The sequence below is a fragment of the Calidris pugnax genome, unplaced genomic scaffold (assembly GCF_001431845.1).
Source record: "Calidris pugnax isolate Ruff unplaced genomic scaffold, ASM143184v1 scaffold580, whole genome shotgun sequence".
Classification (NCBI taxonomy): domain Eukaryota; kingdom Metazoa; phylum Chordata; class Aves; order Charadriiformes; family Scolopacidae; genus Calidris; species Calidris pugnax.
Window position 1 is genome coordinate 157145 of NW_015091325.1, and position 12187 is coordinate 169331.

At 59.0% G+C, this 12187-nt stretch overlaps 1 protein-coding gene across 8 annotated transcripts; it reads left to right on the forward strand.

The window, feature by feature from the left end:
• The first annotated feature begins 125 nt into the window (after positions 1-125).
• Positions 126-12181, forward strand: ZNF362 (zinc finger protein 362). 8 transcript variants are annotated; one of them, XM_014960967.1, is made up of 11 exons: positions 126-869; positions 977-1061; positions 3231-3431; positions 6782-6845; positions 8191-8298; positions 8617-8755; positions 8901-9222; positions 9324-9548; positions 11493-11571; positions 11692-11850; positions 11936-12181. In XM_014960967.1, exons 4-11 carry the CDS (start codon positions 6783-6785, stop codon positions 12050-12052), a joined length of 1212 nt encoding a protein of 403 aa, XP_014816453.1. In that variant the 5' UTR covers positions 126-869; positions 977-1061; positions 3231-3431; position 6782; the 3' UTR covers positions 12053-12181. The 8 variants fall into 8 exon arrangements, with proteins under 8 accessions (XP_014816453.1, XP_014816452.1, XP_014816449.1 ...); XM_014960964.1 differs by lacking the exon at positions 3231-3431 and having other exon boundaries at positions 235-253; positions 843-869; XM_014960966.1 differs by having other exon boundaries at positions 126-1061.
• Positions 12182-12187: the final 6 nt, after the last annotated feature.

Genomic DNA, 12187 nt, shown 5'->3' on the forward strand with positions numbered 1-12187 from the left:
TTTTTATTTATTCATGGCTTTTTTTTTTCTTACACAGGGGGTGGCGGAAGAAGCGCGGGGGGGTGGTTATTATTATCGTTTTTATTCCCTTTCCCCCCCTCCTTTTTTTTTTTTTTTTTATTAACCGGTTTTGTCTAGAAAGTGGTCTCGCTGGCTGGAAGGTCTAACGGGGGGAATATTTTTGCATCGCGCTTTGGCAGGAATGCGGCAGCCTTAGCAAGGGACCCAAATTTCCGTGGCGGTGCTTAGAGAGGTCTGTCTGTCTGCCTGGACGTATATTTAGCCATATACTATTTATACATCCATAATCTCCCGGCCACGTCGGGGGCCCGGGGGGGAGCTTAGAGCCGGCGTGGCCGCGGCGTAGCCGGCCGAAGATGCGTTTTAACCCAGGAATGATTAATTTGCTGATTTTATTTCTTTTTCTCCAGCAAATACCCTGCAAGGTCGGAGGATGCTCCTTGGTTGTTTTTTTTTTCCCCAGCCCGGCTGTCCTTCGGACATCAGCCGGGTTTTTTAACCCGGGAAGGATGGAGCGGGCGATAGCGGCTTCGAGCCCGAGGCCTTTTGAGATTATAAAGTGATATTTTAGCAGAGAGGTAAAAAAGTTTTCGGTCCCTCCCGGCGTGCAATTTGCCGAGAGGCGGAGGGTCCGGGGCGAGGGGATGGATTTCAACCCCGATTTTCCAGCCAGCAGCTCCCTATCCCTCGGCTTCGCAGGCAGCTTGGGGGTAAAACAGGCTTTTAAAAAAAAAAAACAAAAACCAAAAACAACAACAACATTGCTTTTTTTTTTTTTCCCCTTTTTTTTTTTTTCTTTTTTTTGTTCTCTCTATTTTCAGGAAAAACCCCACGTTCCCACGGGTCGGGTAGGTCGGAGCCGCTTCGCTTTTGTTCCTCCGCTGTGGGATCTCGCGCGCCGGGGGCTGGCGGTGGGTTCGGGGTGTGTGAAGTTGTCCTCCTTGTCCCCCCGTAGAAAAACGCCCCGCGTGCAGCACCCGGTCTCAGCTAGAGCTGGAGATGGACGCGGATAAGGGGAAGCAACGCCAGTACTCGCAGAGGTGGGCATGCCGGGTTTATTGAGGGGACTGGAGGAAAAAAAAAAACCAAAAACCCAACCCTATAGATATATATATTTTACATTGTAAAATAATGTATATGTGCTTAATGATGTGGATGCATGTAATTGTATATATGCATATAAAAGGAATATATATATACACATAATAATACGCGTATTATCACGTGCATATATATATTTATACTTAAGTGGGGGTGGATTTTGGCCCTCCCTGGGGGTTTTTTGGGGGGGAGGCTGGGGGGGCCACCTGCCTGACCCCTCCCCTGTGGGGAGGGGACTGGATCCGGCGGCGGAGGGGACCCTGCTCACGGCGTAAGTGTGACCGCTTGAAATGTCCGTTTTAAGATACGTGTATTTATATGCATAAAATAATCTCTTTCTCCCTCGACCCCTCCCACCCCCAATTATTATTTTTTTTTTTCCCTTAAAAAAAACCTGTGGATTTTCGGTCGGCGGGTGCGATGTCACGACAAGTGCATGTTGGATCGGGTGCGCGCTCGCTGCCTCCTCGGGGTGAACCCCTGCTAAGCCGCCCGTGCCTCGGTTTCCCCACCCGCTGGGGTGGTCCCGTCGGTGTCACCCGTGGGTGCTCTCCAGACCCCCCCTTGCTGCCCTGGGAGGGGGGGCGGCTGCCCCCTGAGCTGGCTGGTTTGTGGGCGCTGGCTGTGCCTAGTTGGTCTCTTTTAGGGGGATGGGTGTGTTGGGGGTCTGGGGGAGCGGGTAACTCCCCCTGTGCTGGGGAATGGTGTGTTTTCTTGGGGGGGGACACACATGGGCCCCATGTTTGGCGCGAGCGTCACCCCACGGGCGCCGGGTTTCCCTGCGGGCTGTCCCCGTGTCCCCTTTGCTGGGTCCCATCGGTGACGGGACGGATGGATGGCATTTTGACCCTGAGGATATGGGGTTACGCCGCCTCGGCCCCCATCTTTTGGGAGCGTTGCCTCTCCCTTTCCCCCCTCCTTCATCCCCGGGGGGGGACACCCTGCTGTGGTCCCCAGCGTGGCTTTGCCTCCCCTTCTGCTTCACGCCGGTGCTTGGCTCCTTATCCCTGCACCCGTGGCACCCCCTTTCCCACCCAGGGACCCCCATACCAGGAGAGAGTTTATGCTAGGGCTCGTTTTGGGTTGGTTTCAGTGAAAATCTGAAGGAGAAACACCAGTTAACAGCCCTTCGGGGGGCGGAAACGTGGGGTTTAATTGGTTCCATCTTGGGTGAATTCTTCTGGCGCGCGGTCTGCCCCCCCCCCCCGAGCGATGGGGATTTCGGTTCTCGCCCGTCGTTTCTGCTTCCTTGGCCTCGCCTGCCTTCTGCCACCTCTGCTTTGGGCTAAATCCCTCCTGGATAAGGACAGTCCGGGCAGGGGGGAGGATGTGGGTTCCCCCAGGATGGAAGCGGGATGGTGCTGGGCGCCGCTTCCCACCCTGGTGGCTCCGGGCTGGGGTTTTTGCAGAGGGGCACTCGCTTTCCCTCGGAAAATCCTCCTGCTCCGGGCAGGCCCTGCTTGCATGTGGGGGGGAAACCTGTCCTTACCGGGGGAGAGGGACCGTGGCCTCGTGTTTTTTGGGGAAATTGAGGCGGAGTGGAGGGCAGAGCTGGATTCTGCCCCTCGCCTGGCCATGGGAGGTGGCGGGGACGTGGGTGCACCAGCGTCACCGTGCCCCATCTGTCCCGTGGCGGTAGGGACGTGCTGGGATCTGGGGGGAACACACGCAGGGGACCTCAGCCCGCTTGGCTCTTGCCCGTCGTGCTGTCTTGGGCCGCTGTCGGCTTTCCTGCGCTCGCCGCTTGGCATGGGGAGGGGGGCACCTCTGCCCCGATGCTCTTGCTGGGACCCTCGGGGACAGGACACTGCGGTTGGGGACACCAAGGGCTCGGCTTTTTGCTCAGTTGAGGGCACGTTTAGACACTCCCGACAGCCGCTGCGGTCACCCCGAATCCCTCCCCTCGCCTCCCACTCCCCCCGTTTGCCGGCTGTACCGGGTCGGCTGCGGTCACCCTGAATCCCTCCCCTCGCCTCCCGCTCCCCCCGTTTGCCGGCTGTACCGGGTCGGTGATCGCTTGCCGTCCTCAGGGTTGCCGGTACCCGGGAGCTGCCCCCTTTCTCTTGGCGGTGCCGTGAAAAGAAATCTCTTGTTTCTTTTTATTTCAGCGAAGGCGAGACAGAGAGGGCTGCCAAGGTAGAGGCGTTCCCTAGAGAACTGTAGCTTGACTTAGCGGCAGTTGGGTAGGAAGTTGGAAGGCTCTAGTGAGCTCGTGCCCACCCGTGCCATCATCTACCTCCCATCAATCTGGAGCCTCATCGACACGTCTCCCCAGGCAGCTGCGGCCACCTGGCTTCTGAGGCCAGCCTGTGAGTACCAAAACACCGGCGTCCCACCATATCTCGCCACCGCCGACCCCTCGCTGCCGCCGCCGCCGCCGCACCCCTTTCCCCCTCGGCGTCCCCCCTCTCGCCCCGGCTTGCCGGCTTCTCACGCTCTCTTCCTTCCCCGTGGGCGCGGAGGCCATGGTTTTTGTGTCTTTTTAGGGTTGTCCGAAATGTTGCCAGTTCCCCCCTTCGCCCGATCCCGGGCATTGCGCCGTTCTGCAGGGATTCGGGGTTCAGCCCCTGTTTTTGGGGTCCGTGCATCTTCCTGCTTGCTCTTCCGACATCCCTCTCCTCCGGCCGTGCCCGCTCGGGTGGCCACGATGCTTTGGTGTCTCCTTGGCAAGAGTGGGCCAAATCCAGTGCCCGTGGGTGCTCCCACCCTGCAGTTTGGACTGCAGGACCCTGTGCTGCTGGAGAGCTGTTACCTGGGGGGGGTTTCCCCCTGCCCAGCCAAAAACTGGGGGGCACGGAGAGCCCTAACGCGCGCCCCTCACCCCCTTACCCCGCACAGCTGGGTTGCGCAGAGCCGGGGGGAGACGCGCTGCAGCATTCCCCACCCTTCATAATTTCCATTTTAATGGATTTTCTTTTTTTTCTTTTTTTTTTTTGCCGTGTGTCAGCTTCCATTTTTCATAGTTAGCTGAGAATATAGAAAAAGGGAGTTTTTTTATATATATATTTTTTTTTTTCCATCTGCTTTATATCCCCTCCCGCTCCCTCCCCCAGCCATCCCAGCCCTGGGAGAGGGGGAAGCCGCTCCCTCCGCTCCCAATGAAATACCGCACGATTTATAACATTAAATTGGGACAGGAACAGGGATTTTTTTTTTTTGGCATGCCGACCATTTCTTTCCTCTTTATTCTGGGCAGGTCTGTCAAGCTCTGAGCGCGGTGGTTTTACAAATAATTAAGAATTTATTTGATAAGACCTCCTTGGGTGGAGGCGGGGAGGGGGAGATACACACAATATTTGCACTTTCCTCCCCAAAATTCCCTTCATGCCTTTGCTGAACCCCCTGTGGCTTTGCACGAGGGGTCCTGGGACTGTTTGTAGTGGTTCGTGCCGTGTTCTGGTGATGGTTCAGGAGCTGCGCTGGTGGTTTCGGTCCTTCTTGGTGCCACTGATGGCTCCGGCGGAGCCCGGCACGCTGTCGGGACGGGGAGAAGGACAGACAGATGGATGGACAGACAGACGGGAAGGACGGAGGTCGCAGGGCACCTGCTGTGATGGGGGAGCAGCTCCAAAAAACCCTTTTCTAATCATAGCTCCTGTTTCCTGTTTTCCCACGCCGCGGGGCTGCCGCCGGCCCCGCCGGGGCGGTGGGGTCCGTGCCGGGGTGCTTGGCCGCGGCGGGGGGGACCCAGAGCCCCCCTGCCTGCACCCCCCTGCCTGCTCGCTGCCTGCTTCCCTGCCTGTCTCCATCACGAGGGCTTTTCCCTCCCGCCAAGGCCTCTTTCGGCCCCATCTCCCGTTGCGCCAGCCCCTCGTGCCATCGTCCCAGGTCCCGGAGAGCCGCATCCCATCCTCATCATCCCGAGCACTCTTGTATATACATATTATACGTAGCCGGTGGGTAAATGCACGCTGTGGGCGGCGTGTGGGTGCATATATAATCTATATAAAATAGCCGGTGGCGGGCGTGTACGCGTATGGGAAAGCACATTTAATAGCCCCAGCAATTACCCTTCCTGTGCACACAGGCGTGGTGCGGAGCGGGACTCCCGGCTCCGCCTGCACTGGAGAGGGGGGTAAATACGGTGGATGGAGGGAAAACGGGGGAAAAAAACCAATCGTGCTTGGGGATAGTGCAAGGATCCAGGTCCAGGTTCTCTTCAAAAAGCCTAAATTTGGGGCATGGGCAGCTGGGAGGTGACAGGGAGCAGCTCGAGGCGGGGAAGGGGAATTTCCAAAGGCAGTGGGGATACTCGGTGTCAGGTGGTTGCCGGGCCTTGCCGTGGTGTTGGGGTCTGCCATGAGAAAGGGTTCCTGTTCCTCCAGCCGCTGGTGCATAAGGTCTAAATCACCCCAACTCGCGCCTTGTCCTCTGCCGTGCTGCTCCATATCATGAGGGTCGTGCAGTGCCCTCCCCCCTGCCTCAGTTTCCCCAAAAAACAAGCCTGGAGGGGCGCAGCCTGTGGCTCTGTCTCAGCCTGGGCTGGCCCTGTGGCTGCGAAGACCCTGGTGGGACCAGGACCCGCTTTTGCTGGGTGCTGCCCACCCGCCTCCGGAGAGCTCAGGGTCTGATTTAAACCCAGGGGCAGCAATTGAGTGTGAGGAGGAGGAGAAGGAGGAAGGCTCATCGCCCCATCCCGCCCCAAAGGTGGATTTTTGTGGGAGCAGGGATGCTCCCGGACAGCACCGGCGCCGTTTGGAGGAGGCTGCCTGTCAGGCACACGCAGGCCCGCGTCTGAGTCCCCGCAGCTGTGACCTGTGACTCCCTGTGCCTCAGTGTCCCCAGCCCCGTGCTCTGCCCCCACATCCCGCCACCCCGAAGGCTTTCAGGGACACACTTCGCTGGAGGCGCCGATCTAGTTTCTCCCGGGATCCCGGCCGCGGCCTGGTTTATATTATAGATGGAGCTCCTCGGGGACTCCCCTATACGTTCCACTGGGGTCCCTTATACTTTACCCTTTTAAACACCCCGGTAACAAGGTTTGCCGGCGCGGTGATGCCAGTTCATACCCGTGTCGTTTCCTTGCCGTGTCCCTTTCAGATGTTTTCTATTACCCAAAGATAGATTTAGAATTAATTTTCCCAATGTGTTTAAGCGTCTCTATAAACCTCCCGGCCCCGCTGCAGCCGGGTTTTCCTGCCGAGCTGCCCGTGGGCATCGCGGATCGCTTTGCTTGGGATTGGGGGTGGCTTTTTTTTGGCGTGGGGGGGACAGAATTCGGCCGGGGTTGGCTTTGGGTTTGATGTGCCGCCGTCGTGGTCACCCTTCCTGTGGCAGCGTCCCATCCACCTCCGTAATCCCTCCTGGAGATACTGGAGGAACAGCGCAGATACCTCCAGGGCTTGGGAGATTTGGGTGGGTTTTTCCCCCAATTTTACCCCTCCTCCTCCTTGCCAAATTGCATCCTTGTCACTCGCTGGTGTTTTGGGGTCTTCGAGGTGCTCGGTGGGTGCTCGGTGTTACCCTAATCCTGCAGGAATTTCCAGCTGGGAAGATGCTTGGGAGGTTCCCTGTCCCTGCCTGCTCCCTGTCCTCTTTCAGAGCTGGGGTGTTGCTTTTTTGGGCGGGGGGGTTGGTGTTGGTGGGGTTCGAGGTGGGAGTTGGGGGTCCGTGTGGCAGCCGGTGTCACCCCATAACCCATCCCCCTCTCTCCCCACAGGATGGCGGAGCCTCGCTTCAACAACCCCTACTTCTGGCCGCCCCCCCCGACCATGCCCAGCCAGGTAGGACCCCCCCTGCATGGGGATAGAAGGATTTTGGGGAGGAGGGAGGACAGATGGATGTGGGGGGAGGCTGGAGGACCCGGTTCCTCCACTCCTAACCCACCTCTCTGCTTTTCCCCCCACCATGCGGCAATGCCGGTTCATGTCCGTGTCGTTTCCTCACTGTGCCCCTTTCAGATGTTTTCTATTACCCAAAGATAGATTTAGAATTAATTTTCCCAATGTGTTTAAGCGTCTCTATAAACCTCCCGGCCCCGCTGCAGCCGGGTTTTCCTGCCGAGCTGCCCGTGGGCATCGCGGATCGCTTTGCTTGGGATTGGGGGTGGCTTTTTTTTGGCGTGGGGGGGACAGAATTCGGCCGGGGTTGGCTTTGGGTTTGATGTGCCGCCGTCGTGGTCACCCTTCCTGTGGCAGCGTCCCATCCACCTCCGTAATCCCTCCTGGAGATACTGGAGGAACAGCGCAGATACCTCCAGGGCTTGGGAGATTTGGGTGGGTTTTTCCCCCAATTTTACCCCTCCTCCTCCTTGCCAAATTGCATCCTTGTCACTCGCTGGTGTTTTGGGGTCTTCGAGGTGCTCGGTGGGTGCTCGGTGTTACCCTAATCCTGCAGGAATTTCCAGCTGGGAAGATGCTTGGGAGGTTCCCTGTCCCTGCCTGCTCCCTGTCCTCTTTCAGAGCTGGGGTGTTGCTTTTTTGGGCGGGGGGGTTGGTGTTGGTGGGGTTCGAGGTGGGAGTTGGGGGTCCGTGTGGCAGCCGCTAATCCTGCAGGAATTTCCAGCTGGGAAGATGCTTGGGAGGTTCCCTGTCCCTGCCTGCTCCCTGCCCTCTTTCAGAGCCGGGGTGTTGCTTTTTTGGGCGGGGGGGTTGGTGTTGGTGGGGTTCGAGGTGGGAGTTGGGGGTCCGTGTGGCAGCCGGTGTCACCCCATAACCCATCCCCCTCTCTCCCCACAGGATGGCGGAGCCTCGCTTCAACAACCCCTACTTCTGGCCGCCCCCCCCGACCATGCCCAGCCAGGTAGGACCCCCCCTGCATGGGGATAGAAGGATTTTGGGGAGGAGGGAGGACAGATGGATGTGGGGGGAGGCTGGAGGACCCGGTTCCTCCACTCCTACCGGTGTCACCCCATAACCCATCCCCCTCTCTCCCCACAGGATGGCGGAGCCTCGCTTCAACAACCCCTACTTCTGGCCGCCCCCCCCGACCATGCCCAGCCAGGTAGGACCCCCCCTGCATGGGGACAGCAGGATTTTGGGGAGGAGGGAGGAAAGATGGATGTGGGGGGAGGCTGGGGGACCCGGTTCCTCCACTCCTAACCCACCTCTCTGCTTTTCCCCCCACCAGCTGGACAACCTGGTCCTGATCAACAAAATCAAGGAGCAGTTGATGGCGGAGAAGATCCGCCCCCCGCACTTGCCCCCCACCTCCGTGGCCTCCCAGCAGCCCCTCCTGGTGCCCCCCTCGCCCGCCGAAAGCAGCCAGTCCATCATGTCCCTCCCCAAACTTCAGCAGGTCCCGGGTCTCCACCCTCAAGCCGTCCCCCAGCCCGACGTGGCCCTGCACGCCCGGCCGGCCACCAGCACCGTCACAGGTACCACCACGGCGGGGTTAGCAGCTCCTGGTAATACCACAGGCATTTTGGGGACAGTTCCTCCCAATTTATGACCCTGCTGTGAGAGGAAAGGGGAGAGCAGACCCCCCAAAATTAACGCCCCTCTCCTCTTTTTGCCCGCCAGGGTTGGGGCTGGCTTCCCGCGCGCCGGCAGTCAGGTGCCCCCCTCGCCCGCCGAAAGCAGCCAGTCCATCATGTCCCTCCCCAAACTTCAGCAGGTCCCGGGTCTCCACCCTCAAGCCGTCCCCCAGCCCGACGTGGCCCTGCACGCCCGGCCGGCCACCAGCACCGTCACAGGTACCACCACGGCGGGGTTAGCAGCTCCTGGTAATACCACAGGCATTTTGGGGACAGTTCCTCCCAATTTATGACCCTGCTGTGAGAGGAAAGGGGAGAGCAGACCCCCCAAAATTAACGCCCCTCTCCTCTTTTTGCCCGCCAGGGTTGGGGCTGGCTTCCCGCGCGCCGGCAGTCAGCACCTCCGAATCCAGCACGGGGACGGGGACCACCACCCCATCGACTCCCACCTCCACCAGCCAGAGCCGCCTCATCGCCTCCTCGCCCACCCTAATCTCAGGAATCACCAGCCCCCCCCTCCTCGACTCCATAAAGACAATCCAGGGCCACGGCTTGCTGGGGGCACCCAAGGCGGAACGAGGCCGGAAGAAGATCAAGGCGGAAAATCCTTCGGGACCCCCGGTCCTGGTGGTGCCCTATCCCATCCTGGCCTCGGGGGAGACCGCCAAAGAGGGGAAGACCTACAGGTAGGTGCCCACCCACCCGCTTGGGGAGCCAGGGTGATGGCGGGGTGTCCCCCCCCCAGCCCCAGCCTGGTCCCTGCGGGGTTCTCCGCCCCCCTCTCCAGGTGTAAGGTCTGCCCCTTGACGTTCTTCACCAAGTCGGAGATGCAGATCCACTCCAAGTCGCATACAGAGGCCAAGCCCCACAAGTGCCCCCATTGCTCCAAATCCTTCGCCAACGCCTCCTACCTGGCCCAGCACCTGCGCATCCACCTGGGCGTCAAACCCTACCACTGCTCCTACTGCGAGAAGTCCTTCCGCCAGCTGTCCCACCTCCAGCAGCACACCAGGTGAGGCCGTGGTGGCCCCACGGGTCTGGGGAGGGCCCCGGGAGGCTGGGCGGGGACACTTTCAGCCCTGTCTTCCCTTTGGGGGTGGTGGGGCATCCACCCAGCATCTCTCATGCCATGCTTATTGTCCCCACCACCCTCATCCCTGCTGTGTTTATCCATCCCCACCACGCTCATCATCCCCACTGGCTTCATCATCCCTACCACCCTCATCTGTCCCCAGTGCCTTTGTCATTCCAACCCCGCTCAGCATCTCCACCACCTTAATTGATCCCACCATGGTCGTAATCTCCACCGTGCTCATCTCTCACCACCACTCCAATCAGTCACCACTGCCTTCATCATCCTCACCACAGTCACCATCTCCACCACCTTCATTGCCCCACCATGCTCGTCCATCTCCACCATGTTTATTGTCCCTATTGCCTTCATCAGTCCCCACCATGCTCATCATCTCCAACACCTTCATTGTGTCCACCACCTTCCTTGACTCCACCATGCTCATCGTCCCGACCATGCCAGTCTGTCCCCAACACCTTCATTGTTGCCACTGTGCTTGTCATTTCCACCACCTTAATTGACCCCACCATGCTCATCTGTCCCCACTACACCAATCGTTCCCCGCTGCCTTCATCATCCCCACTATACTCATCACCTCTAGCACCTTTATAGTGCTCGGCACCTTCATTGACTCCACCACACTCATCCATCCCCACCGCCTTCATTATCTCCACCATGCCCATCTGTCCCACCATGCCAGTCTGTCCCCACTGCCTTCATTGTTGCCACTGTGCTTGTGATCTCTTTATTGTGATCTCTTTATTGATCCCACCACACTCATCATCTCCACTATGGTCATCTGTCCCCACTAGGCCAATCTCTCCCCACCGTGCTCATCATCTCCACCATCTTCATTGACCCCATCATGCTCATCATCTCCACCATACTCATTTGTTCCCACTAGGCCAATCTCTCCCCACCGTGCTCGTCATCTCCACCACCTTTACTGATCCCACCACGCTTATGATCTCCACTACCTTTATTGAGCCCACTGTGCTCACCCATCCCGCCCATGCTCATTGTCTCCACCACCTTCATGGACCCCACCACACTCATCATCTCCACCATGGTCATCTGTCGCCACTTGGCCAATCTGTCCCCTCCACATTTATCATCTCCACCACCTTCATCTGTCCCCACCAGTCCCTGCCACATTTGTCATCTCCACCACCTTCATCTGTCCCCACCACACTCATCATCTCCACCATGGTCATCTGTCCCCACTTGGCCAATCTGTCCCCTCCACACTCATCTGTCGCCACCACGCTCATCTACACCACCTTCATTGACCCCACCACACTCATTGTCTCCACTATGGTCATCTGTCCCTGCTTGGCCAATCTGTCCCCACCACGCTCATCATCTCCACCATGGTCATCTGTCCCCACTTGGCCAGTCTGTCCCCACCACACTCATCTTTCGCCACCACACTCATCTACACCACCTTCATTGACCCCACCAGTTCTTACCTTAGTAAAAAATGGAGAAAAAGGCAAAAAAAAACCAAAAAAAAAACCAAAAACTGTGCTCATCATTTCCACCACCTTCATTGACCCCTCCACACTCACCATCTCCACCATGGTCATCTGTCCCCACTCGGCCAATCTGTCCCCACTGTGCTCATCATCTCCAGCACCATCATCTGTCCCCACCACACACCTCCACTGCCCCCACCACGCTCATCCATCTCCACCACCTCCGTCATCTCCAAACCTCATGGCTCCCAGCCCCATGGCTCTCCCTCTTTCTCCCGTGTCCCGCTGGGCCCGTTGCCCCCCATCACTTGATAAGTCCCGGTCATCGCTGTGCCCACCGCGCTCCCCGTCCCCGGGGGTCCCTGCCAGGGGGGGTGACAGTGCCCTGACACGTGTGTCCCCCCACCAGAATCCACACCGGCGACAGACCCTACAAGTGCCCGCACCCCGGCTGCGAAAAGGCCTTCACGCAACTCTCCAACCTCCAGGTCAGCGCGGGGCCGGGGGGCGGCGGGGACACCCCGGGGCTGGGGGAGCGGGGAGGGTGCGTGTGTTGGGGTGTCACCATAATCCCCCCCCTCTCCTCCCCCCGTGTCACCTTCTCCCAGTCCCACCAGCGACAGCACAACAAGGACAAGCCCTACAAGTGCCCCAACTGCTACCGGGCCTACACCGACTCGGCCTCGCTGCAGATCCACCTCTCGGCCCACGCCATCAAGCACGCCAAGGCCTACTGCTGCAGCATGTGCGGCCGCGCCTATACCTCGGTGAGACACCCCCCGCCCCAAAAACACCCCAAAACACCCCCCCTGGTGTGCCACCCCTCACCTTTCACATGTGTGTGCGTGGCAGGAGACCTATCTGATGAAGCACATGTCCAAACACACGGTGGTGGAGCACCTGGTCAGCCAGCACTCGCCGCAGAGGACGGAGTCGCCCGGCATTCCCGTACGGATCTCCCTCATCTAACGGGGGGGGAAACACACACACACACACACACAAAGGACCCCCCCACGGAGGAGGAAGAGGAGAAGGAGGAGGAGGAGGAGGAAGCCAACCCACCCGCAGCACCCCAGCCGTGCCCGGGGCCGTGTCCCCCCCCCG